The sequence below is a fragment of the Apiospora phragmitis genome, assembly GCF_038363925.1.
Source record: "Apiospora phragmitis strain CBS 135458 chromosome Unknown utg000001l:1.0-2902119.0:1.0-2906034.0, whole genome shotgun sequence".
Lineage (NCBI taxonomy): Eukaryota > Fungi > Ascomycota > Sordariomycetes > Amphisphaeriales > Apiosporaceae > Apiospora > Apiospora phragmitis.
The window spans coordinates 1,113,046-1,139,216 of record NW_027117399.1 but is presented as its reverse complement, the minus strand read 5'-3'; the positions used below and the strand labels follow the sequence as shown (position 1 = coordinate 1,139,216).

Here is a 26,171-nt window from a genome sequence, read left to right as displayed (position 1 = left end):
TCGCACATATCGATCCGATCTCAAACATACCTAATGATACTAAGATAAGGCCGTGTCGGTTATACACAGCAGCAGCCTCCTACTGACTGCCGATATTTTGATAGATTCAACATACATAACACCTGCCACTTGACCTAGCCATCTACCTAATGTCAAGTTCAACAAGTAATACATGAAAATAGGCCTCCGCACCCTTTTCCGCACCCTTACAAATCCAGATAAGCAAGCAAAGATGCAGGCAAGAACAAGGTCAATGCCCCCTCCTTCACGTGGTACAGAGAGACCAGTAAAAACGCCCAATTAAACAAGTGAGCCGCCCAAGTCTGCCAGCGAATGCAACCCCAGCTCATGAAGAGTCTCAGCTTTGTCCTCCCAGATCCTCCTAGACCATCCAAGTAGCGCAGTCCCATCGCGCCGTAATACTCCCCAACCCCCGTAGCCTGTTTGTCCCAGAACGCCCTTGATATGATCGAGAAGAGAAAAGCAATAATTGAATACTGTCACACCCGAAGAGAGTGCGCAGAAAACAAGCTAGCCATGTCAAGGCCGGTCCGGACTAGGAGTTCGACTCCTGCTTTCGAATCTTTCTACCATGGCCAGAACACGCGTGCGGGGTCTCTCCAACGTGACGGCTTCGGCAGACAGCACTTCGCCCTCGCTGTGGGCCGACGCCGACGCGCCGGAGGGGTACATTTCCAAGTCGCTACCAACCTCGAAAGATTTTCGCGACGGGGGTGCTCAGAGAGTCGTACCGCTCTTCCGGGACCGCCAGCAATTCGTGCGAGCCGCTCGACAGCGGCCTCCCGCTCTCACTGGTAGGCGACCCAATTTCCGTGCCGAGCGCCGAGTCGGCCGTTTCCCTAGGATATTTGCTGCTGCTGCTGCTGCTGATAAGTCTTGTTAACCCGTGCTGCTGCTGCTGCTGCGTCTCCTGATTGGAGCCCTTGCTCGAATGCCGCGCCATCGCCATCGCCGGTGCTGGTGCTGCTTCTTCTATGTCGTCCGTAGTGATGGCGTGATACCCGTCTCCTACGTCCGCTTCCACCTCATGAGGATCGACAAGCACAACGTCCTCTCCGCTCTCGAGATCGGGCTCGCCGTTGGTTATCCGCAGGGGCTCTCTAGGCACCGTGAACATAACCTGGACGAGCCTCTTCTCGACCGCCTTTTCGATATCCCATTCGTCTGACTCATCGTCACGCGATACCCTTTCCTTGCCTGGTGTGTCGGGATGTCGATCAGAAGCCTCCCACGCTTCCCGTCCCGCTTTTCTCCTCAACAGTCCGCCGGCAGCAATGCTGCCTAGCCCGCCATACCGGGGGTCGTAATCTGAAGTCTCAACCATACTGTCGCGCCGCGGGCTGCCGGCCTTTTCGCTGTCCGATGGGGATGCAGAGGGTGTCGTGCCGTGGAATACACGACGTAGACTACCAAACCACCCGCGGCGGGGTTTGTTCTTACTGGGGCTTCCAGGTTCGTCGTCTTCTTCGTAGGCCAGGCTGCTTCGGCCCATGAGTAGAGCAGGGCCTTCGGCTTGCAAAGCAGGAAAACTTGACTTGGCAGTGTTGTATGAATTTCCAGATGGTACACTCGCAGTACTGTTGCTGCTGCCATTGCTTCCACTGGTTCCCTGTCGGCCTTCTGCAGCGGCTGTCGCTGGCCCCACGCCGAAGCCGGGCGGGCCGCCGAGGCGGAGGGAGTTCGAGCGTGAGATGTTGCTTCGGTTTGCGTCTGAAAGTCCGCTTCCTGTCCGTGACTCGTCATCCGGCCCAGGCGCGGAGCGGGTAGACTTAACAGTGTTATTGCTCCGAACCGGCGAGATCTTGCCGGTATTTCCTTTGGGTGTCGTCGCCATGCGGGAGGTCAGCAGCGCGTCTGCAGCGTCGACATCTGACATCCAGTCTTGGACCTCTGGATCAGTTACGGACTGCCTCCTTTGTGACGGTTCTGGACTCGGGGTTCCGGATCTTCGGGCGGGTGGGGGGAAGTGACAAGGGCCGTTCGTGCCGTTCTTGCGTTGGCGTCGCGAAGGGGTTCGAGTGGCGGTTGGGGTCGGTAACTGGCGTGGAAGGACTCATAGGTTCTTCGGCATCACGAGCCTCATCGTCTTCATCGTCCTCGTAGATCGGGTGAATAGCGCCGGCCCCACGGGTACGGTGATCAAGGAAAGAGTCGTAAGTTCCGGGTGAGGTTGGTTGATACTGTCCCTTGGCTGCTCGAGGAGCCACTGGCTTTCTTATGATTGGCATAGCTTGCATAAGGCCTTGGTGGCCATCCATGCTGCCTCGGCCGGCGCGCAAACTCTCATAGCTAAGTGACTGGTTGCCAGCATGGTATGGGTCGTGTCCACCAGCATACCAAGCCCTCGGATGATTATCTTGCTCCATCATTGGATCGTCATCTCCGTCGCTAAGAAAACGAGCGTTGTCTTGAGCTAACGAGCGAATGGCCTGCTCTCGGGCGGCGTACTTGAGACGTTGGTGCTGACCATAGCAACAGTAGACAAGTGACGCACCGACTATTGCAGCGATTCCCAGCCCCAGCCCCAGCCCCAGGCCGAGGCGTCTCTTGACGTCGTCGTTCGAGCTTGTCGCAGCCACACCACCGGCAGCGATGTAAGTCGGATTGTTGTAAACGTCCGACCATGACATAGCAGTGACATTGAGAAACCTAGGTTCGTTGCTAGCAAGGTCTGTTGCTTGCCTTTTTACTTTGCTTGCTTTGGGAGAGGTTATGTGTCCACCGTAGACCATCATGACGTTGCCGGGTAGTAAAGTTGCACCATGTCCATAGATTCCAGGTCCGGGTGGTTGATTGTTGGGAACAGACCATTGCCATACTCCATTGCCACCGTAGCCAGCGCCAACTTCAAGGACAAGCATTTGAGGCGTGGCAGGTGTATCAGTATCCCCGACCCAGCCTCCAAATACCACAATGGCAGTTCCATCCTCGTTGAGAATGGCCATGTGTCCAGATCTTGGATTAATGTCTTCGCTGGTGCTCTTGGTTGCGAACTGAGTTCTGGAACTGGATTCCGTGGCCACGTCAATGTGCACGTAGCCCCAACTCTCTTCTGGAAGACTCCAGATAGCAGCTGTGCTCATGTTGACAAAAGCCGTTTTCGTATGGCCTCCCAAGAGGACATGATTGACCTGCTGGGTCACTACGCCAGACCGGTTAGAAATTGATGGAGGTAACTCTGTGAGCGTGAAGCCAGCTTCGGGGATGGGTGCTCCTTTGTTGGCCACGGTCTCGACTGAGTATCCACTTCCCCCTATTCCCGGAGGCGTGATCTTTACCATCTGGTTCGAATATTTTCCATCGGCTTGAGTCCCGGCGGCGCTGGAGTTTTCTGACGGGCACATGCCTCCGTATGTATAGATGGTTGCCGGTGATCTTGTAGGCTGGAGGGTTGTAGAAAAGCCCATGCTTGCTCCAAGCATGCCTGGCCCCGCGTAAAGTGAGTCATCTTCGAGCGGTGTTGGAATTTCGGTCCAGCTTGCCGGGCCATTGCCTGCGGCATAGTTGAGGATCCATAACGCAGCGCTACTGGACGAGTTACAGTCCCCTGTATAGACGATGAGGGATCCATTGTCGGCCGCGGTGGGAGCGAAGACCGTGTTGTTGCTGGCTAAGAACGGCAAACCCGAGCTGACTGTGCGTATCGTCTTGTCCGCAGCTTTCACGGTACTTGACACGTTCAGGGAGAGAAGGTCCACGGTGTCATCTCGAGGCGCGAAGATGTAGGCGATGTCTGCGCTCAGGTTCTGTCCATCTGGCGATGATGATCCCGGTATTATAATTGTCGTGGGAACGTATGGAAGTGCCTGGGCCTGGGCGCCGCTTATCAGAAGCGACCAGACGATGACCCAAGCTGAACAGCGGATAGCTGCTGCGATCTGCGGCGACATAATATTGAACGATGAGAGGTCGCAGAGACCACAATACGGCGACGACACCATCCCAACGGGGCGTAGCATCCTAGGTATTCAGCTCCGATGCATCATCTATCTTGTCGAAACTACGGGAGAGACAGACAGAAGAAGCATCCAGGGGCGTCCGAGCAGGACTATAGGTCAGAGCCAAATAGCCAAATACTCCAATAGAATAGGGCGGGCTCATCGGCAAACAACCGGGACCCTTCAAGATGGATGGCGGGGCTGCAGATGCGTTGTCGTTCGCCCTGCGTGCGTTGCCGTTGAAAGTGAACAGGGACTATCTTGAGCACAGAGCAGCAGCTGGGACTGACAACTGGCTAGAGGGTCGACCAGTGGGTGGCCCAGACAGATTAACAAAGGTTCCCCAGACAAGAAAAGTGCCGTGGTGGAGCGGATCGTGACACGGGCCGACCGAAAATCAACACTTGGGAACGGGAACAAAAGTCAATCAGAAAACTGCAGTCAACGGCGATGGTCTTAGATGGAATGTTTTATCGTCCAGGATAAACGTTGAGTGAGATCTTCAGAGTGCAGAGCAGGCCGAAGGGATTTTCCAAAAGTAAACCCCAGGTCTCTAGGCATTTGTTTCTTCCAATGTCTGACAGTGTCCCGGCCATCTTACAAGTTCCAATAGAGGGGGGCAGGCAGAATCAGGGAAGGGTGGCTTGCAGGGTTGCAGTGTTTGCGGGCAGCGGTTGGCCGAGCAACTCGCAAAACTCCCCTATCCTACCCAGATGCGCAGTCGGAGTCGTACATGAACGCGTATATCACCCGCCCACTTATCAACGCCCAAGTTCGTCGGATAGTAGCTACTATTCTGGGCACACCCATGTCGCGATCCATTATTTCTAGGCTGTCTAGATTACACCCCTCGGATTGGGAAGATAACAATAACATCGTCAGCCTTACTCGCAAATATCTATAGATGATGCAATTCACAATCCGGGTCAGATTGGGTCAATTATTAGAGGAGTTACCCCGTACAATAATACGCATTACAAACAAAACAGCCAGTGTTGGATACAGTACATGACGACGACGACCCCCCTCTAAGCCATCCCAATTCCGGTCCACCTTAGGCACTCAACTCCGACGAACCTTCAATGTTCTGTTGCCCAACCCTTAATCGACACACAATCACGAGGATGGGGCTGGAGCTGGCGGGCCACTCTTGATCTCCTCGCGCCTGTACTCGCACATGCGCTTCCTTAACTCGGCATTCTCCTCGTTGACCTTCTTCACAATGTCCGCCACAGCCTGCAGAGCTGCATCCGTCACATTGCCATCTGCATCACGAGGGGCAATCCGTCCAACTTCGGTCCAGGAATATTGGTTGGAAGCAAGCTTCTGCTGGATGCTCTGGAGAGAACTCTCCTCCTTCTCCAGCTTGCCAAGTCTCGTCTGCGCGTCGTCGATCTTCTGCAGGTACGTCTCCAGCTCCGTGTCGAGAGCGTGGCTGTCGCTGTTGGAAGACCGGGTGAAAGCAGCAAGTTTGCGACGGGCTTGCTCGGCATCCTTGACATGGCTGTCGATCTGCGACTCTGCCTGGCCAGTTTCTGCTTGAGCTCCGCGTTCTCGTTATAGTAGGTGTCGCGCTCTGTCTTGTAGGTCTCGTTCTGGTTCTGGAGGTTACTGACGCGCTCGGGGAACTCGGGAGCACGCATCCTCACGGCAGTCGGCCGATTCTCAAGCTCTCGTGTGTATACGGTGCCTGGGCGATCAGCGTAGGCAGGGAGAACGAAAATCGGCCCACGGCCGTAGCCCCTGAGACGGTAGTATCTGGTGTTCAAGTCGAGCGTGACAATGCCACGCTCCTTCTCTCCTACAGTCATCAGCGCCTCGCCATTAATGCCTTCAGCCCTTGCGTAGGAGGAATCACCATCCATGGTGTGTTCCTTCTTGTCCATGGCGTTGTGCAGGTACTCCAATACATCGTCTCCTGCATTGGCGAGCACCCAGCGATCTTGTGGGTATACCACAGTGCGCCCGCTGCGTCCGTCGGGGCCATGAGCGCTCATGTGTTGCATCGGTACTACAGCATCGCCTTCGAGTGCATCCAAATTCGTTGCCAGTTGCTTTTCTAATTCGTGCGTTCGGCTGATCAGCCGCTGGGTGAAGACAAGCCATTGTCCAATGTATGTTTTCTTGATGTCCTCGTACTCCTTTGCCTCAGGCTCATAATCCGCCGGCAGGATCGATAGTAATCCACCGGTAGCGGAATACTCGTGATCAAGAATCTCGAGACACTCATTTGCGTGCCGCAGAAGATTCACATGTCGCTGATATGGTCTTCTGGGGACTTCGCGTTTGTACTCATCTTGGAGATCCTCAATCCTTGCAATGCCACCATTGCATTCCAGAGCACAGTGGAACTCGACACCTTTCGTGTCACTGTTACTCTTGACCAGATTGACTAGACTGTTCAGGGGTCTATGGTGATCCGGGTCGTCGCTCTTGTAATGAGTGGAGAGGTCATTGAGCCAATCGAAGGCTTCTTCCGGCTTGAAGGACTGCGCATCGGCACTGCCGCTGTTCTGGTTATCGATCTCTCCGGCGGCCTGGGCCGGGGCAAGGTGTGAGATCAGAACGGCAAGAGATTGCGCGTGTTGCTTCAGCGCCTCCAGCGTAGGCGGCCTCCCCGGGGTCGACAGGTAACTGCAGTTGACATGCTTGAAGAGCTCTGGGTCGACCTTGGTGTTGTTTTCCTGTAGATGGCTGGAGACGTACGGCAAGGCGTAGTCGTTGCCTTCCACGTACTCCTTCTGCTTCTTGTATGGGTCAATGACCTGCGACGACATCTTGGCTACTTAGGTATGGTGAGGCAAACGGATTCTCTTGGAAACAACACAGTAGGATACAGAGGATAAAGCAAAACAACGACGCGATCTACGCGGGAAAACAACTACATGAACATAAACATGCTTAGGTCGCCCTTTGTCGGTTTTTATCAAGGGATGAGCTGCCGCTCGCGAGGCAGGAATGTCGAAATAAGACATGCCATTCCAGAAACAACATTAAGTTGCTGTTTTGGTCGACAAAGCACCTTTGTCATGCTTGAATGCTTGAGCTATTCCTGGCGACGATGTCCTTCTGGCTGAAGGTATTCGCGGCCTAGTGCACCCACCTGAATGTCGGTTGCAAAGCCTCACGCCAACTGCGAATCCCATCCCAGTGAGGCCTCCTGTTTGATCCAATACCACACCATTATGATGTTGTACAGACGATTTCGAGTGTTGTATATGTCGCATAATCGTGTCGCTCGCAGCGAGAGAGGATCCAATGCTGCAGGTGTCACATGTGATATGCAGTCTCGGTGACTGCAGACTTGAACTTTTCTCTTGGAATGGGAGTTGCCGAACGCATTGTCCAAATTCTTGTTTTGATATACATGTTCCCATCCGCATATCTACTTACCTGAAACAGCCTTCAAATGAGAGCAACCACTCTCGTAAAGTACGTGCTTGCTTCTAACCAGGCCCGTTCCGTATGTATATAAGATGCGGCCGCATTCATTCACGCTTTATAATAAGCATAGCAGTTAGCGATTAGCGATTCGCCAATGCTACCCGACATTTGATATGCTATGCAGCGTCTTAACCTGGGCTGTGGCGTGGAATTGATTGATTATGCGGCAGTGTATGTGTACTTGCGTACCACACGCCTACCAGACACACTTATTGAACCTACTGCACTGCTAGACCCTGCGGGTTGACTGGAAGGGGGGAGGGGATGCGGAGGGGTCTAGACCCATCCCTCGTGAAAACATCCCCAAGCCGTCCCAAGGAGCTGAGGGACCCTCGCTGCTACTTTTAAGGACTGTCCAAGTGGGCTGCAGGGAAACTTTGCTGAGGGCTTGCTCTACTTCGTAGAGGCCGCCAGCGGACAAACAACATGTTTGCGGCTTCGCAAAGTGCCATGTGTGCATGTAAAGTCATTTTGAACGACACAAAGCCAATTGTTGCAACCCTGCCGACCGACACGTTGGCATCGCAACGGTTAGGGAGGTTTCACAGCTGCGGTACATGTAGCTGTGCTTGTGTAAGGCCAATCCAATGGAAGAACCATGTACCACTACACAAGAACAATGAGGGCGCTCAACAAGCAGCAGTGGTCGTAACGAGAATGTCGCGGGAGGCGATATGTCTGATCTATATGGTGCTACGACTACATAGCCTGGCTGCCTGGGTGGGTTATTGGACTTTCTCGGGATATCTTTGCCGCTTCTGCTGGTGATTGGGTCCTTAGCTTGTGCAACCAGCGCTGAACCTGATGCAAATCCCAAATAGCGTGTCCATCGTCCCATAGCAAATTTGGCACGGCCTATCAGATGAGAATGCCGCAGGCTGGGACTCTGGGAGACATGCTGCTTAATTGGGGGTGGAATCGGTGGATAGAGGGCAGGTGCCCCGAAACTTCAAACCTCTAGGATACCTACATGCCATCCGCCCTAGTCAACGTGGTTGCCGCAAATTGGGATGCAGCGGTGCTTCCTATCCACCCTGAGTGATATCATTACTATCGTTTCCATGGAAGGGTGCTGGTCCAAATGCAACAATGCTCGGGAACATGAACCGAATAATACCTAGAGTGGCTGGCAATTCAAGCAAGGGGCATAACTGAAGCCTTCCAGCAAGTTTTTCACTTCTCTCCTTCTCTACCTTCTTTCAGCGACTGAATAGAGCTGTACGACCCATAATCGCATGCATGTGATGCCTTGATTTGCCCGCCATTTCACTGCTACCATCCATCGGGAGTCCACATCTACATCGCATGTCAACTTCGTCATTGGCCAACAATACCGGCTGAGATCCAGGTCCACGCACAGACTAAGTTAGTAGGCTAACCCAGAAGCTACCCCTGTACACATCATTTAGGGGCACCTTGTCAGACAGGGATCTGGGCATGCAAGATCTTGGAGACTTGGACATCGTCATTACCCACCCACCCTCTGTATTACTTTTTCCAGCTTGCAGGCTCAATCTCAGCGAGGTTCAAAAAGGACCAGTCTAGACGACCTGGGGCTTGGATCCAGTTCTCTGGATGCTTCATTCTTTTCATCGTCTCCCTCCCAAACGAGAGGACTCAATTGTATCTGGAGGAGTCAGACCCTGACCCTGGGTGGATACCTAACCAAGTACCTACATACAAGATACGTAGGCCGCCAAGTTTGGATTGCCGTCGACACATTTGACAAGAGACAACAAACAGTGAAATAATCGCTGGAAGGACACAGCGGAACAATCGCTTGGACAGCAAAGTGGAATAATAGTCGACCCCTTCCGGTTGCTGCTAAGACGCCACTACCTAACATATATAGTACTGGGATCGTGCCTCGCGTGCGGCTTCCACACCTTGTTTTCTTTCCCCTTGTCAACAACCACATTTTCAGTGGCCGTTAGGATCCAAATCGCAGCAAAACTCGACAATCAGTCAGCAGTATGAGCGACCCTAACATCGGGTCAGCTCGGGAGAAGGGAGACGATGCCTCGCTCTCCAGTCTGGTATCGACTTTGGTCCCAGTCGCAGTGGTCTCTGGCATCTACCTGGTCATCTTCTTGATCCTAAGAAAGAGCCAGAGACGCTACTACGCACCCCGAACGTATCTGGGGAGCATTCGAGAGAGGTATGTATTCTATAAGCACTCCCAAACCTCACATGAGCGCCCTATTGACCACATATCTGCCATATAGTGAACGATCTCCTGCTTTGCCAACTGGGTTATTCAATTGGATTGGCGCATTCTGGAAGATCCCAGATGAGTACGCTCTACAACACCAATCTTTAGATGCGTTCCTCTTCTTGCGCTTCATGCGCATTGTGACGACCATCTGTTTCGTGGGATGTTGCATTCTGTGGCCTATCCTCTTCCCCGTGAACGCTACAGGTGGTGGAGGACAATCGCAGCTGAACATCCTTTCCTACTCCAACATCAACACCGAAACGCCTGGAGGCAAGAACCGGTTTTATGCCCACTGTTTCGCAGCATGGCTTTTCTACGGATTCGTCATGTACATGGTGCTGCGAGAGTGCATCTACTACATCAACCTGCGGCAAGCGTTTCTTCTGTCGCCATTTTACGCAAACCGCATCTCCTCTCGTACTGTCCTCTTTGTCTCTGTTCCAGCAGCTTATTTGGACGAGTCGAGACTGCGCAAAGTCTTCGGCGAAGACGCGGTGAAGAACATTTGGATTACCGGGGACACGAAGAAGCTGGAAGAGTTAGTCAAGGAGCGTGACAAGGTCGCAATGAAACTTGAGAAGGCTGAAGTGAAGCTGCTCAAACTTGCCAACGGCGAGCGTCTGAAGTCGATCAAGAAGGGTGGTGCAGATGAGCGAACTGAGGCCTCTCACGATGCCGAGCCAGGCAGCTTGTCAGCTCGCTGGGTACCTAATAAGAAACGGCCAACCCATCGTATTGGTACACTCGGTCTCGTTGGCAAGAAGGTCGACACGATCAACTGGTGCCGATCCGAGTTGGAGCGTCTCATCCCAGAAGTCGACGCAGCTCAGACCAGTTACCGGGCCGGATCAGCCAAGAAAATCCCATCAGTCTTCATCGAGTTCTTTACTCAGTTCCAGGCGGAGTCGGCTAATCAAGTTCTTGCCCATCACCAGGCTCTCCAAATGACGCCTAAGTACATTGGTATCACCCCTGGTGAGGTGGTTTGGAAGGCACTGCAAGTATCATGGTGGCAGCGCGTCATCCGTCGCTTTGCCGTCATCGCTTTCATCACCGTCTTGATCATCTTCTGGGCAATCCCTGTTGGTGTTGTTGGCATTATCTCGAATGTGGACCACCTCAAGACCATCTCCTTCCTCACGTGGCTCAACAAAATCCCACAGGTGATCATGGGCGTCGTCTCTGGTCTTCTTCCCTCGGTCGCACTGTCGATCTTGATGTCTCTTGTCCCCGTTATCATGCGATGTAAGTACACGAGTCTCCCGTTTGAAGTATCATTGGCTAACCCTTGTAGTATGCGCACGTGCGGCCGGTGAGCCGTCATTGTCAAGAGTTGAGCTGTTCACGCAAAATGCCTACTTCGCCTTCCAAGTGATTCAGGTCTTCCTGATTACGACCATGACTTCCGCTGCCACAGCTGTCGCAAAGCAGATCGCCGACGACCCCTCCAGCGTTACGACGGTCTTGGCTCAGAACCTCCCCAAGGCTTCCAACTTCTTCATTCCATACTTTATTGTTCAAGGTCTTGGCATCGCGTCGGGTGTCCTTTCTCAGGTTGTTGGCTTTGTCATTTTCACTCTGATGTACAAGTTTCTTACAGGGACTCCTCGTGCCAGTAAGCCACATCTGCCCCTGACCACACCTGTAATTGAAAGAGTTCCCTTGTAACTAACGCTCTTCTCAGTGTATACCAAGTGGGCCAATCTCACTGCCATCTCATGGGGAAGCGTCATGCCTGTTTACACAAATATTGTGGTTATCAGTAAGTTTAAGCCTTGTATATAATTCTCGTTTCCCTGCTAACCACGACTAGGTCTTTGCTATGCCGCAATCGCTCCATTGGTAGTGGGATTTGCAACTATTGGCTTGGGACTGTTCTATCTCGCATGGCGCTACAACATCCTGTTTGTGACGGACACAACGATTGACACACGTGGCTTGATTTATCCTCGTGCGCTGAAGCAGCTCTTCGCCGGCATATACATTGCCGAACTTTGCATGATCGGCTTGTTTGGTGCATCTGTCGCTATCGGCCCTCTCATTCTTAGTAAGTATTCTACCCGTCACTCTTCGCCGGTGTTGCGTCAGCCTCATACCTGGCCCTCCCGAGATACATTAAGCTCTCGTGCGGAAAAGACAAAACACCGGAGAATAACACTCAGTTGCCTGTTTCCTGCTAACACAACTGCTAGTGATTATTTTCACGATATTCACGGCACTCTTCCACATTACAATCAACAGCGCGCTTGACCCATTGCTATACAATCTGCCTCGGTCTCTCGAGCTTGAGGAGAGCTCCTTGAGACTGCAAGCACACACAGGCTCTGGTGTCTCTGGTGTTTCTGGCGGCAGCAACGAGCTCAAGAACGGCCACAGCGAGCCGAAACGCGAGGTGGACGGCCCAGCCACCACCACTACCACGAGCGGGAAGAAGCCTGGTCTCTTCACCAAGTTCCTCAAGCCATGGACCCATTGCGATTACGCGACCTTGCGCAAGATCGTGCCCGAGGATTCCCTCGACTTCAACAACCTCTATAGTGACGAGGTTGCACGCAACGCCTATTATCCCCCCGAGGTTAACAGTGCGACGCCATTGCTTTGGATCCCTTCGGATGCCGCAGGTATTTCGAAGCAGGAGGTCAGAGACAGCGGCAAGGTTATCCCTATCATGGATGAAGGGTGCATCCTGAACGACAAGAACAAGCTTGAATGGGACACAGAGACTGTCCGCCCACCTCTTTGGGAGGAGAAGATCTACTATTAGGGGTTTGCCGATGAGGACCAGAACTACGTTCTGTGTTGATTGCAAAAGTGCTTATGGGGCGCATAGAGGGTATACGGTTACCTCATGGTAGAGAGAGACGAGATGCTATTTGGTATCAAGTTATAATGCGGAGGCAGTTTCCTTTAATACGTGATGGCGGCAAGGACGAGGCTTTATGGCAGTATTGGATGACTTATTGTTTGATACCCGTTTCGACCGATGGCAATTTGGTCATGATTCTTTTCTGTTTGTTGGTGTAGTGTACGGATTTTATGATTTTATCAACTCAACACCGGATCATGATGATTTTGAAAGCTATCTTCTTTAATTACCTAATCCACTTGGATCAGTACCTGCATAGCATGTACAAACCGATTGGGTTACCTACCTAGGTAGTAAGACGATGCAAATAAGCATATACAACAAGTATCACCTTTTTAAGATATCTTAATAAATAGCATGCTAGAGTTGCAACAATGGCCTGGGTTTGCTATAATACAACCAACCTGAAATACCTGTAGCCTGTTGGATGTTACAAGTAACCTAGGGTGTATCACTTTCTGATCGAGATAGCTGGAGTACAAGTAGAACAGGCAGTTGGAGTCGAGTCTAAGCGCCCCGTGCCTGGACATCCCCTCCCCCCAACCACTGGATTCCAATCCTAGGCGAAACAAACCGAACGGGGCTTAGTGGCTCTTTTCCCCAACGGAAGCCAAGGCTCGCATGTTCTTTATTGCAGTCAGATGACGTCCACTGCCCGGTCTCCGCCTCCATCGCACACACTGCTTGTGGCATATCCAATCCCCACGTGCAGCAGCGGTCAGTCAGTAAACTGTTAACGTTCCAGGCTTACATACAGTGCATGCTCCGCTATCATTTATCACTATCTCGCAGTCCACTGCAAGATCTAGGGACGGGCTGATTCATCTTCCATCATTTGTTTATACACCTCAACTGCTCCTCCGAGACAACTCCAAATTTCATCATTGGACCAGAACACTCGCACGCATACACATACACTTAGACACCTAGGTATCCATCCAAGTTCTCGCCATCAGTAGTTCATCATGCGATTCACTACTGCCACCTGCCTGGCCGCTTGCGCCTCGGCTGCCTCCGCCCTGCCTGGCTTCTTCTCGCAGGATGTCAAGACCGCCGACGACAAGCCCAGCGTCCCGGGCTCCAACCCGCTGGTCTACTGCAACGCCGAGCACACCAGCGATATTGTCTCCATCACGGCAGTTGACCTGTCGCCTAACCCTCCCGAGGCGTATGTGCGGCCCAGCGAATGATCCCCCAATCCAGCCCATCATGCGCCACGCAAAGCTGACGGCGATGCACTCCATGTAAACCTTGAGGCTAACATTTCTGCTCACTAATGCAGGGGCTCTACCTTGGAGATCAAGGCCACCGGAACCGTCTACGAGCCCATTCTTGAAGGCGCTTACATTAACCTCGTAGTCAAGTACGGTCTGATTCGCCTCATCAACCAGGAGGTCGATCTTTGCGAGCAGACTGACAAGGCCGACCTCAAGTGCCCCATTGAAAAGGGCGTCCTCAGCATTACCAAGTCGGTCGAGATTCCCAAAGAAGTGCCCCCCGTACGTTGACCCACCCCTTCTTCCGCTCCCGCCTTTTGTGCTTCGTACGTGTAACTGACTATCTAAAACAGGGAAAATACACTGTCCATGCCGAGGTCCTCAACGCCGATGACAAGCCCATCACTTGCCTCGAGGCTACCGTGCAGTTTGGTGGAAGCAAGAGCAATGAGCTGTAGATTACGATGACAGCAGAACGTTTCCACCACGCGGCAAGCACCGTGGTGTTGTTTCAGCTTGACACGACGAAGTCGACGAGGATTGGCATCTAAGCATATTTGTTTTCAGGCACTGTTTGACCGGGAATAATGGAATTCTATTACTGCTCTCTATTGCTTTCAGACCTGAGTTTGTTTGGCTTTTCGATGCCGTACTTGATGTTTTGTGTTGACGGGTGTAATGGACAAGATCAGAGATGTACAAGCAATGCACAGATATTGATATTCTAGAAGAGTCGTAACTTGTCTCGAGGCCTGATAGAAAGGATGCTATTTCCCATGCCCTCCATGCACGGTCTGAAAATGACACTCAAGTACGCAGCTGAATTCCGGAAACGACGTGTAGTGTTGAGCAATGTTGTCTCCCAGTGAAGTCACCCATACCACTAATACTGATACAACGTGCGCCCTTTGATCAAAGAATACCCGTCCAGCTTACTCTCCAAACAACCTCCTCACTCTTCTCAGTACGCTATCTTTCTCGGGGTCGTAGGGGTGCTCTTTGCTGGGGATTTCCAGAACTGTAGGGAAAGCTGCTGTGTACGTATCAATTCGATGCCTGATCTTCTCGGCGATCTGCAAAAGTAGCTGGTCAGCACTCCGTTTTCTGCCCCTTGGGCTCTCGGTCAATCAGTGGACTGACATGTTGATTGATCAGGACGATGCCGATATCCTTGCGCTGCTCGGTGAAGGACTCGAATGCGGCCTCGATGGCAGACGTCTCCGTCTTGTTGTCTACGACGAGGAAGTTCTTCTGCGAGTCGGGCGGGTCCGTGACATGCTGTAGTTCGTGTCGATACATCAGCCAGTTGCAATCATAAGAAGGCTTTTGAAGTGAAGACATATGCACTTACGCCGATACCTGCCAACAGGAGACCAGTGACCGAGTCCTTTGGGAGGGTTGGTTAGCATTAGATGTGTGCGAGCTCTGGAGGTGTGGTGGTGCATGACGTCGCTCGTTCTCGTTCCCATACCTCGTCGCCGATGACGGCAAGGAATTGTCTGTCCTTGTAGTCTGCTGTGGAAGCCATGATGATGACTTGGAAGTGTCAGGGAGCCGCAGGATCTGGGGCAGCCTCGTTGGTGTGTCGGTGGAGGGAGTTGTATGTATGTATGTAGGTTGTTGATCGCAAGCCTATATCTTATCCATCAATCTCCGGGCGAGTAATAGCTAGGTCAGTAATTGGCTCTCGTCAAGCTGCTAAAGCGGGAATGCTGTAGCAGGTTGAGCTTACCTAAGGAAGGCCCTTCCTCCCCCAGCTCTGCTTGTTGGTCAGGCTTCAAGGGGCTGGTTTAGCGGGTTCTCATCCCACCTGCCCCCACCTGAGCTCACTGTAGCAAAAGAACCTAACAGCCTAAGACAGTTGTGGTGGACCCCTAGGTACATGTAGCAATCGATGCAGGTGCCGCCCCGACAAAGTGATGTTGTTTTTGCGAAAACAAAGAACATTCTGACGACGTTTGTCCTCCAACACCACCACATTGGCCGATCACCCCCTTTGTCAAAGACGTTGCACCAACGGATTCTACTGGGATCGATGGACTAATTTGGCTGGTTCCCATTAGACCTGTGAGTTTGTGCAACTCTGTTCAGGCATCATCTATCACCATCCGTCATCGACCACCCAGGAGTATTTCACACAGCTCGACCATCAACATGCCGCCTGCTCGACTGGTGCGCAAAAGGCCGCTCATGGAGCGCGTCAAGGCTTCGCTGAATATTATGGATCTGTTGCTCTGGCTATCCGAAGAGATCGAGACACGCGACTGGAATTCCAACGTCGTGGGCACCCAGTTGGGCCTTGCATTCAACTTTGCCTTCCTGATTGCGCGAGCGAACTCCGGACGAAAGAGTACTTCAGACGATGTCTTCGGTGATGAGACCGACTCGGGATGGGTGGTCTTCGTGGTAAGTCGAAGAAGTTGTCCGAGATGAATTGTTCATCTGGTTGCTAATACGCTGCATAGGTCGGAACGATCGTCTGGTTCCTCGTAGGCTTCGCAGGGCTGAACGCCTTCTATACCTTGAACCGTACCCGGAAATACCGACTGTTCGAGGCCGACGTCGAAAAGGAACAGAACACCCCGTCGGCAAGCCGTGTACGCGTCCAGTCTTCCCCAGTGGCGTCTTCGCCACTGCGCTTCCTGTCGCACATGATAAGCCCCGAGAGCGCTGAATCGAGAGCTCACCCGGATCGTACCCGAGATGTCTGGGAGATTGCAGTGTGGGATCCATTGCCCATTTGCCTGCGCCTGTTTAGCCTGTTCAGTCCAGGCCATGTGCTAGTATATTGGATCTTCCTACCTTTGGAGCCTCTCGACCCCCGACCCAGCGTTACCGTTGTCAAGTGTCTGTTCCTGCAAGTCATTCTATCAAGTCAGATGTGGTTCCTGCAATCAAGATTTTCTCAGCAGAATAAGGATACCTCGATAATTCAAAAGGAGGTCATGCACGAGTACGACACCAAATTCGTCCACCCCCAGCTCTATCCTACCGTGAGAGACGCGTCGACCCAGCTATCTCAAGATGACATTGGGAACGAACAGGAGGCTGTTGAAGTTGGGACTCCCAGCACAGTCCTGCGCCGAGGCTTCCGCACAAACCCCAACCCCAACTATGCCAAGCATTTCAACCCCGACGGAGATGTGACGCCGGCTCGGCCGAGCACAAGAGGTGTTCCAAGCCAGGGGCTGTTCACTCCGCGAGCGGTGTCGAGACAGAGCGATGCCTTTACATCCAGTGCTAATAGCCGGCCATCAGCAATGCGGCGCAGTACTCCCGGCTTTCCCACGCCAATGAACCCTACTCCCTCGCAAGCTGTGTCAACGACCTCTACCACCCAAACGCAGACCCAGGGGAACGGGGGTTACCTTGGCATCCACACGCATCCTAGTTCACCCCTGAAGAAGGCCCCTAGCTTGGGTGACCTCGGGTTTAGATCGCCGCGGAACAACAGTGAGATGGCCAAGCTTGAACAGTTCCAGGCTTATCAGGCCCGAGACCGTAGCAGCAGTCCGCTTAAGAGTGTCAGGAAGAGCACAGGGACTGCGGCATCGTTGAACCAGGTTGCGCACAATCCTTGGGCCAGGCCACAGCAGAAGAGCTACGAGAGATATCCCTCCATGTTTAATAATTACTAGAGCACACAAGATCGCAAGAGGCTCGATCTATTATGGCAGTGCGGGATTACATAGGGTAGCATTCATCGGCGTTGTGCGGTTGTCTTCTATACCAATACAGAGTGAGATACGCACTCTCCATCTACTAATGCCATGGATTTTCTTACTCTGAACTCCATCCTGCGTCGTGATTTGACGTGAGCCTGGTTCGAGGCGCATGCCTATGCAGTATCGATATAATCTACAGAAGATGTGAGTTTCTTCACGGCCAAGCTATCATTCGGCCCCCTCGAATAAGAGTATCTGGTTAGTGGGTATTATGTCAAGCTATTTGAGTATTCTTTATACTTCTCAACACCTTACCACCACACAAGTGCCCCATGGCCCCTGTGTTGGAACCGGAACTTGTGGCTGCTTGCAATCATATGTTTGGGCAAAGGGCAGGAGCGAGCGGGTGTGAAGCGAGTTACTTTGGTTAGCAAGCACCTACTGTGTAGTCTATTTGACTGGCAAGTACGGTGCATGCTTGGGAGATGGAACATTAGCTTCGATGTTTGCCTCGAGCTCGCCGAGGAACTCCTTATTCCGTGTATTCTTTACTAATCCGGGGTAGATGGCTGGTACAAGGATTCCTTCTCGTGATCTCAAACTTTACCCCGGAGCCATTACTTTCCCTCATCCTCCGTTGCCGCATGCATTAGTAACGAATGCAATCGCCCATTGTGTCGAAGCTTTTCACGCAAACCTCTGCCATCTTTGTCTTTATTAGGGTTCTTCTATCTTTCAGCCATGGATCAGCCTGGGAACGCGAGTTCTCCCCAATACAACAACAACAACAACAACAACAACAACAACAACAACAACAACCCAACTCGCAAGAAGGCCAGGTCGTTCGGAGGTTTCCTAGGAAAGATCCTCCCTATCCATCGCCCTGAACAAGGAGGCACTATTCGTAGCTTGGACAACAAGAGCACTGAGTCTGCCTACCGTGACGTTGGTATCAACCCCGAGGCATTGAAAGACTGGAACATAGCAGAAGACCTACCCATTCGTCGACGTCTGGAACTTGAAGAAGATCACGTCCACAACCCTTCCCGCAGGTCAGAACCTACGCGCCCAAAGTCTAGCCCCGCCGCGGGACGTCCACCGACTCCTTTTCAGCAGACAGACCGTCGTTTATCTGCAGCGGAGACGCACCATCTCTTGAGACGCAAGCAGCGTAGTCAGCGAAAACATCGCGAACTCAAAGCCAGTGGAGACTGGCTCGGGGTCACAGGAGCCAACCCACAGACAGGTCAATATAACGTATTGACTCCCACTGACAGCGTCAGCTCAGAACTGACGCCACCGTCAACCAAGATAGAGATGAGTAAGCTCACTAAACGCGTACGGCAGGCCGAGCGCAATTATGAAGATGCGAAGCGAATGGAGGGGTGGGCAAAGGAGAAGCACCGCATGGAGAAGGCGCAGTTGAAGCTAGACAAGCTCGAGCAAGCGAAGACGGCACTGCAACAGCAACAGGGGCCGCTGGGGTGGAGGAAGCACGGGAGAGAATGGTCGTCCGTCAGGGAACCTGGGCTGAGTCCGATTGCCCAGTCGTTTACCAACACTGAGTCTGGGAACCGTGAGCTCAGCACGTTCGTGCTGAAACACTCGACTAGTAGCACTGATATCGTCCAGGGCCAGATGAACATGTAAGTGAGAACGAGTTCGGTATAAGCCGTAAAGAAGGTAAAGGCAAACAACCGGCGAGGGCGTCCCCACTATCTCCGCCACGTCGACAGGAGGGCGGCAACAAGCTCCGAAAACGACGGCGATATGCAGAGTCATCGGCAGACACCATTATCCATACGCCATCTCGCCCAGTTAGCCGCGCTGTATCTCCTTCCGGTCAAGACCATGTGGATAGCGGCACAAAAGCTGATGGTCAGGTTCCGAATCCTCTCCGAGCTGGGAAGCATTTTTTATGGGGACGCCGGCGCCGAGCCACGGATCCAGGGGGGCTCGGCACACACCGAGCTACAGTGACCTCATCGTTGATGATACAACAGAACGAGAGATCGCTCTCGATCAATCTACCATCCCAACTAGATCACTTCGATGGGTTGATAATCCCGGATTATCGCCTGGGAGCCGTAGCCACCCCAACGGCGGGGACAGAACAGAGGCCACTAGACGTGAACCATGGGTACCCCCCACCGCCCAGTCAGAAAGACGGGTGCAGTTCGAAAGACCGATGGCCCGAAAGCCAATCCCTCGCCGCAGCTACAGCGATCTCATCCCAGTTGACGTCGAGAGAGCCCACGAAGAATCACTTCACCGCCCCCCAAAGATTGGACCGAAGCCAGTCGGCTATAGATCTAACGAAAAACACGCACGAGCATCAACATCACCCAGCCCTACACCCCGGCGAGGCTGGCATGCTCCGCCAGCCGATATACAACCAAGTGAGCGTCAGAGAGGTGGTAGCCCAGAAGTCAGTAGAAAACCTGGCTCGACCACGAAGCGCAAACAATCATACCGAGAAGGGACCGATAGACCCCACGAAGGATTGCAACCAAGAGGGGGCTCGCCAAGGCAGGAAGACGGAGAGCAAGGCAGGGGCATCGTTAGACAAGGACAAGGAGAAGACCCCGAAGGAAGTGCCCTTCCCAGGCGAAATGCCTCGAGAAGTAAAGGGCGAGCGCACAGTCGAATGGTCGACCGAGATTATCGAGACCATCGAAAGAAGGGACGGGACAAGCCAGAACAAAGACTCTGTTTACACACCCATCATCACCACTACTGGCTACGCTCACGCTCTGCTGATCCAACCTATCTCGGGGGCAATGTTAGGACAACTGGACGGACACGCGACAGGCTTTACCGACGCTCCAGCGACTCGGAGCTTGAACAACATATCACCTCGACCATTCGGCAGGTTGACCAACAGAGCAGAGGACCGCACGACACTTTCCCGTCCCAGTACAATGCAGAACGGCTCGCCGAGACACACATACAGCCGCTCGGTTCCCATTTTCGGTACTGCATCGGCCAAGATTGTGGAGATACGCCGCCCAAAGTCGTCAGAAGGATCACAGTCTCGACTAGCCCGCGGGACCTCGAGAAACAAGGACGGAGAGAGCAGCTTAACCCAAAGAGCTGCATCGCCGCCGAAACATCAACTCGGCAAAACACAGTCAAACGCGAAGCATCGCGAGGCCACCGTCCGAGGAGCCGCGCGTATAGCAATGCTGCAGTCACAGGAGAAGCATCAAAAGCCCAGGTAGCTCCTCCAAAGGAAACGCCGGTAAAGAAAAGCAAGGACAAGTCACCCGACAAAAAGGAGAAAGGCGCGGGGGAGAAGCAGGTGACGGTCAAGGCCAAAGGAAAAGGCGAAGAGGGTACGCCGCCTAAGCCCCGCAAGTACGATGCTATGAACACTCTACAGACGATAGCTTTGGCAATTACTAGTTGGGCATGGGCGACTATCAAGTACTGGTGGGCTGTTATGCGCCCTGTGTTCGATGGCGAGAGCGAGCTCTGGAAGAGACGCCATCGAGAGGAGAGCACATGGGCTGATGTGGGGGTCTTCCTCTTTGCGGGAGTCTCTTTACTTGTAGGCGTGGCCTCGGGCGTGCATGTCTTCAAGACCGTACGGAGTGTTTATTATATGGTGAATCACAACTTGTAGGTTAACGTCGACCTGAGGGTATGATTAGAGGTTGGGATGCATGGCCGGTACCGGATATCGGCGCCCAGTCTCCGGTGAAGTGGGGGAGATTGGACGGGATCGGGCAGGAGATCGGGTAAACGGGAGTTTTGGCATCGGAAGCAAACCGACTGGAAGGGGAAGGTAGTTATCAGGGTTCCTGTTGTGTTATACCAGTAGGCTTAATATCGAATGGTTTATCTCGGGCCTGTCTTCTTGCCGCGGGACCGGACTTCCTCCTCATCCATAGGCGCTGGCCACTGGCTCTTTACCGGCTTTTTCTTCGAAACTCCAGATATCGCAGCAAGTGGATTTAATATAAGGAGCTACGTCCACCGCGGACCCGGAAATACTGTACAAGTTTTTCGGGTTGGCCGGGAAAGAAATCAAGAAGAACAAGAGGAAGTATGTTTCCTCTTCCTCATGCTGTGTCGGCAGATTCTATTCCCGAATCCAAGCATGATAGAGTTCGCCAATGAAATGCCGTCCAGTCGGTAAGCGGCTAGACTCGGATTGCACAGGTTCGGCAGTATGCTTTTTGCTTGCCTGACGAGCTGCATGGCGCAGTGTGACACTGCACGTGAAGGGTGAGGGATCACCAGCATCGGATCCTGGCCAAGATCAGATACAGTACATTTCTCCCCCGTCTCTGCGCTAAGCAGCCAAGGCGACCTGAAAGGATGGGACAGGATGGAGAATTTGGAGGTTCGGAACACGCAGCGGGTGGGGTTGGCCAATGGCAAGGCCTGCATTGCCAATGACGTTGCCCAGATCTCCAACCAAGCCTTCGAAAATAATCCAAACGCCCCTCCCGACGTCGGAGCCACCATTCCAGCGGCCGATTGCGGCGTCTGAAAGGCCTCGAAGATTTGAAGCCGAGAATATCTATTTTAGTATGAAGGTTACTCGCCCTGCTTCCAATTGATTCATTTCCGTTCAACTTGAAACAACTGTCGTTCTGGCCCATCCTCCCCTCGCACCTCCTCCAGCCTTTCAACAAGTCCTTGGGTCTTTCCACTCGAGGGTAATTCACTGATATCCATTATTCCAACCCTTCCTTCTCTCTTTTACAAAACTTATTACAGATAGCAAGGAAGCTAGAGATACCAATACATTTGTCTCAAGATGCCCGCTACAGACAGCGCACCTGCGTCTCTGTACGACAAGGTCTTCAGTTCTCATGTTGTTGATGAGAAGCTGGACGGCACTGTTTTGTTGTATATTGGTAAGTTGGCAGCAACCCATCCAATCTCCCTTGACCTAGGTCGACGGCTGGAAATATAACCATCGTGTTATCACTAGATCGCCACCTAGTCCACGAGGTCACCTCCCCACAAGCCTTCGAGGGACTCAGAAATGCCGGCCGCAAGGTCCGGAGACCTGACTGCACCCTCGCCACCACGGACCACAATGTCCCTACCAAATCCCGAAAGGGCATCAAGGACATTGCCACCTTCATTGAGGAGGATGATTCCCGTCTGCAGTGCGTGACTCTCGAAGAGAACGTAAAAGACTTCGGCCTCACATACTTCGGACTCGGCGACAAGCGCCAGGGTATTGTCCACGTCATCGGGCCCGAGCAAGGCTTCACCCTGCCCGGCACCACCCTCGTCTGCGGCGACAGCCACACCTCGACACACGGCGCCTTTGGTGCTTTCGCCACGGGCATTGGCACTTCTGAGGTTGAGCACGTGCTGGCCACGCAATGTCTTATTACAAAGAGGAGCAAGAACATGAGGATACAAGTCGATGGCGAGTTGGCTCCTGGTGTCAGCTCCAAGGATGTCGTCCTGCATGCCATTGGTCAGATCGGTACCGCTGGTGGCACTGGTTGTGTAATTGAGTTCTGCGGCTCTGTCATCCGTAGTTTGAGCATGGAGGCTCGTATGTCTATCTGCAACATGGCTATCGAAGGTGGTGCCCGCGCTGGCATGGTCGCCCCTGACGAGGTCACTTTTGAGTATCTCAAGGGCAAGCCCCTGGCCCCCCCTTTCCCCTCCGCCGAATGGGACCAGGCTGTCGCCTACTGGAAGACTCTCCAGTCGGACCCTGGCGCCAAGTATGATATCGATGTCCAGATCGACGGCAGCGAGATTGTTCCTACCATTACCTGGGGAACTAGCCCCGAAGATGTCGTTCCTATCACCGGCGTCGTCCCTGACCCCGAGTCATTCAGCAGCGAGTCCAAGAAGAAGGCTGGCCGGCGAATGTTGGAGTACATGGGACTCACTGCCGGCACACCAATGCAAGATATTGCGATTGACAAGGTCTTCATTGGATCTTGCACCAACTCTCGTATCGAGGATCTGCGAGCCGCGGCCCAGGTAGTCAAGGGTAGGAAGAAGGCCGACAATGTAGTGCATGCCATGGTTGTCCCTGGTTCCGGCTTGGTGAAAGACCAAGCCGAAGCTGAGGGCTTGGACAAGATCTTCACAGATGCAGGATTCGACTGGAGAGAGGCTGGATGCAGCATGTGCCTGGGCATGAACCCCGATATTCTCTCCCCCAAGGAACGATGCGCCAGCACGAGCAACCGAAACTTTGAGGGTCGCCAGGGTGCCCAGGGCCGTACTCATCTTATGTCACCTGTTATGGCAGCAGCAGCGGGCATTGTTGGCAAGCTCACAGACGTGCGAAGCCTCACGCAGTACAAGGCTAGCCCCCATATCGAGGCTTTCCAGGCACACTCGGCATCAACGCATGGCAAGATTGACGAGCGAGCTGCTACCGACGAGAGATCGCGAGAAGAACTTACCGACCAGCCCCTTGACAGCTCCCCGACCACCAACCACATGGGGTCAGAGGCCAAGGGTTCTCAAGGACTTCCCAAATTCCTGGTACACCGGGGTATCGCTGCGCCGATGGACAATAACAACATTGACACAGACGCGATCATCCCCAAGCAGTTCCTCAAGACTATTAAGCGAACTGGCCTTGGTTCTGCGCTCTTCAATGACTGGCGCTACCTTGAAGATGGATCACCAAACCCTAAATTTGTTCTTAACCAAGAGCCTTACACACATGCCAAAATCCTGGTGTGCACTGGTGTCAACTTTGGATGCGGCAGCTCCCGAGAGCACGCTCCTTGGGCTCTGCTCGACTTTGGAATGAAATGTATAATCGCTCCCTCATTCGCCGATATCTTCTTCAACAACACCTTCAAGAACGGCATGCTGCCTATCCGGATTACGGACTCGGCCGACCTGGAGAATGTGGCGGCCGAGGCTCGTGCTGGAAGGGAGATTGAGATCGATCTGCCAAACCAGGTGGTTCGTGACGAGAAGGGCAACGAGCTCTGCAAGTTCGATGTCGAGGAGTTCCGCAAGCATTGCTTGATCAACGGACTGGATGACATTGGTCTCACCATGCAGCTCGACGACAAAATCGTTGACCATGAGAAGAAGGTCAGCCAGGAGACCCCATGGATCGATGGAGCTTCGTACTTGAGGAGGAAAGGTCAGGGCGGTAAGCTGGCGGCAAAGGCTGTTCCAGTCCCCAAGACAAACCGTGGAGAGGAAATTAAGAACCCCATTGATTGGTAACCCAAGGCGGGATTACCAGAAATTTGTTACGATTATCACGTTCAAACGCGCAAAAGTTACCATCGTGTCGTTAATATAGCAGGCCTCATTAATAAGATGATTTGCCCAATGCAAAGTTAATTACTCTTCACACTACTGCTTGTGTCTGTCATGCATTTGCTGCTGCTGCTAATGCCTCCCTTGTTCAACAGTAATTACCAGAAAGTCCATCTCCTCACAACTGCGAATCAGGGGACATATATCTCACTATCCTTACTTTATTCAGACGCATATCTATACGATTGTCTTCTTGATGACCTCGTCCATATTTTCCTCCTTCTCCAGTCCCAACAGCTCATAATCCACCAGCTTATCATTATAATCGCCACCATAGCCCTCGGCGAACGTCAAGGGGAACAGCAGCATGGCCCTGGCAAACGGGTTCCCGTTGGCCTCCTCGGCTGCCGCTTGCCGCCGAACGTCCTGCTCGAGGCTCTTGTGCGTCACCTGCCACTCCTTCTCGGTCGTCCCCGTGACCCGGAGCACGCTCTCGAAGAGGTGGCGCTGCGACGCCCGGAACGAGCTGAAGTAGATCCACGAGTTGCCGTAGCGCGCCGCGAGCTCGTCCTGGGGCAGGCCCAGCAGCGCCGCCAGGCTCTGGCCGACACGGTCGAGGGTCGCGAGGTTGGCCTTGGCGGTGCAGTCGGTCCAGAGCGTGGCCGTCTTCTGGCCCGCGTCGACGCCGAAGTAGCCGCCGCGCATGCAGAAGTCGAGCCAGGGGTTGTTGACGACGCCCAGCCAGCGCAGGCCCAGCTCCTCGGCGAGCGCGCGGTGCTTTTCCTTTGCCGCCATGAGCAGCGCGCCCACGTCGGCGAAGAGCCGCGCGTTGGTCCGGTCCGAGCCGAACTCGCAGGGCACGACCCAGGCCACGCCGGCCCGGGCGGCGGCGCGCATCAGGGGCTCCTGCGCGTCGTAGCCGCCGTGGCCGACGGCGAGGACGAGCGCGTCCTGGCCCTTGAGGGCCTCGGCCAGGAACGCGGCGTCGTCGTAGCCGCCGCGGTGCACGCGGGCGACGCCCGCGGCGGCCAGGATGCGGTCCTTGATCGACTTGGAGTCGGCCCGCGTGATCACGGAGACGGTGTGGATCCCCTGCGCCAGGAGCGCGGAGAGGATGGCGGAGCCGAGGTTGCCGGCGGCGCCGACGACGGTGATGTTGCGGGGCTGTTTGGAGAGAGAGGACATGATGATGGTAGTGGTAATATTACTACTAGTAGGAGGGTTTACGCCTTTGGAAGTGAAGTCGATGGAAGAGTCACTTGTTGCTCGAGTACACTTCTTAAAAATATTGGTAACAGGCCTTACTTGTGGGAGGTTCGCGTGCCTTTTATATCCTGGACGTATTCCATGCAACTTAGAATGCGTATACGGTGATGCTTGTATGCGTCCCCCCTTCCTTCTTCCTGACTTCTGAAAATATGCCCTACCTCTTATTCCGTGATAGCTCGGCACTCCTAAGATGCCGAGTACCCTTTCGGATTGGTCATCAACATGTAAAAAGGGGGCATGTTGGCATCGTAGTCATCAAGGCAAACAAACCTATTTTCGTCTCCAGCCCAGCCGTACACTTTTGACTTGAAGCAG

At 53.3% G+C, this 26,171-nt stretch overlaps 11 protein-coding genes across 11 annotated transcripts; 7 read left to right on the top strand and 4 right to left on the bottom strand.

Moving 5' to 3' along the window:
- Positions 1–703: 703 nt before the first annotated feature.
- Positions 704–3,962, bottom strand: PG994_000351 (uncharacterized protein; the record flags this gene model as incomplete). The annotated part of the gene is given in 2 exon segments (XM_066851760.1): positions 704–1,911; positions 1,925–3,962. The coding sequence occupies 2 exon segments, from the start codon at positions 3,960–3,962 to the stop codon at positions 704–706; spliced, it is 3,246 nt and encodes a 1,081-aa protein (XP_066722392.1).
- Positions 3,963–5,075: 1,113 nt separating this feature from the next.
- Positions 5,076–6,736, bottom strand: PG994_000350 (uncharacterized protein; the record flags this gene model as incomplete). Its single annotated transcript, XM_066851759.1, has 2 exons — positions 5,076–5,483; positions 5,510–6,736. 2 exons carry the CDS (start codon positions 6,734–6,736, stop codon positions 5,076–5,078), a joined length of 1,635 nt encoding a protein of 544 aa, XP_066722391.1.
- A 2,640-nt stretch (positions 6,737–9,376) lies between these two features.
- On the top strand, positions 9,377–12,382 carry PG994_000349 (uncharacterized protein; the record flags this gene model as incomplete). Its single annotated transcript, XM_066851758.1, has 6 exons — positions 9,377–9,561; positions 9,629–10,863; positions 10,913–11,233; positions 11,303–11,380; positions 11,432–11,665; positions 11,811–12,382. 6 exons carry the CDS (start codon positions 9,377–9,379, stop codon positions 12,380–12,382), a joined length of 2,625 nt encoding a protein of 874 aa, XP_066722390.1.
- Positions 12,383–13,449: 1,067 nt separating this feature from the next.
- PG994_000348 (phosphatidylglycerol phosphatidylinositol transfer protein) lies at positions 13,450–14,159 on the top strand (the record flags this gene model as incomplete). Its single annotated transcript, XM_066851757.1, has 3 exons — positions 13,450–13,652; positions 13,767–13,983; positions 14,055–14,159. 3 exons carry the CDS (start codon positions 13,450–13,452, stop codon positions 14,157–14,159), a joined length of 525 nt encoding a protein of 174 aa, XP_066722389.1.
- A 474-nt stretch (positions 14,160–14,633) lies between these two features.
- Positions 14,634–15,229, bottom strand: PG994_000347 (vacuolar ATP synthase subunit F; the record flags this gene model as incomplete). Its single annotated transcript, XM_066851756.1, has 4 exons — positions 14,634–14,774; positions 14,842–14,979; positions 15,053–15,088; positions 15,173–15,229. 4 exons carry the CDS (start codon positions 15,227–15,229, stop codon positions 14,634–14,636), a joined length of 372 nt encoding a protein of 123 aa, XP_066722388.1.
- A 626-nt stretch (positions 15,230–15,855) lies between these two features.
- On the top strand, positions 15,856–17,339 carry PG994_000346 (uncharacterized protein; the record flags this gene model as incomplete). Its single annotated transcript, XM_066851755.1, has 2 exons — positions 15,856–16,107; positions 16,167–17,339. 2 exons carry the CDS (start codon positions 15,856–15,858, stop codon positions 17,337–17,339), a joined length of 1,425 nt encoding a protein of 474 aa, XP_066722387.1.
- A 768-nt stretch (positions 17,340–18,107) lies between these two features.
- PG994_000345 (uncharacterized protein) lies at positions 18,108–19,016 on the top strand (the record flags this gene model as incomplete). The annotated part of the gene is made up of 1 exon (XM_066851754.1): positions 18,108–19,016. The coding sequence occupies one exon, from the start codon at positions 18,108–18,110 to the stop codon at positions 19,014–19,016; it is 909 nt and encodes a 302-aa protein (XP_066722386.1).
- A 722-nt stretch (positions 19,017–19,738) lies between these two features.
- On the top strand, positions 19,739–20,587 carry PG994_000344 (uncharacterized protein; the record flags this gene model as incomplete). Its single annotated transcript, XM_066851753.1, has 1 exon — positions 19,739–20,587. One exon carries the CDS (start codon positions 19,739–19,741, stop codon positions 20,585–20,587), a length of 849 nt encoding a protein of 282 aa, XP_066722385.1.
- A 902-nt stretch (positions 20,588–21,489) lies between these two features.
- PG994_000343 (uncharacterized protein) lies at positions 21,490–21,864 on the top strand (the record flags this gene model as incomplete). The annotated part of the gene is made up of 2 exons (XM_066851752.1): positions 21,490–21,503; positions 21,672–21,864. 2 exons carry the CDS (start codon positions 21,490–21,492, stop codon positions 21,862–21,864), a joined length of 207 nt encoding a protein of 68 aa, XP_066722384.1.
- Positions 21,865–22,134: 270 nt separating this feature from the next.
- PG994_000342 (uncharacterized protein) lies at positions 22,135–24,551 on the top strand (the record flags this gene model as incomplete). The annotated part of the gene is made up of 2 exons (XM_066851751.1): positions 22,135–22,234; positions 22,312–24,551. The coding sequence occupies 2 exons, from the start codon at positions 22,135–22,137 to the stop codon at positions 24,549–24,551; spliced, it is 2,340 nt and encodes a 779-aa protein (XP_066722383.1).
- Positions 24,552–24,824: 273 nt separating this feature from the next.
- PG994_000341 (uncharacterized protein) lies at positions 24,825–25,772 on the bottom strand (the record flags this gene model as incomplete). Its single annotated transcript, XM_066851750.1, has 1 exon — positions 24,825–25,772. The coding sequence occupies one exon, from the start codon at positions 25,770–25,772 to the stop codon at positions 24,825–24,827; it is 948 nt and encodes a 315-aa protein (XP_066722382.1).
- Between the last annotated feature and the right edge of the window lie 399 nt (positions 25,773–26,171).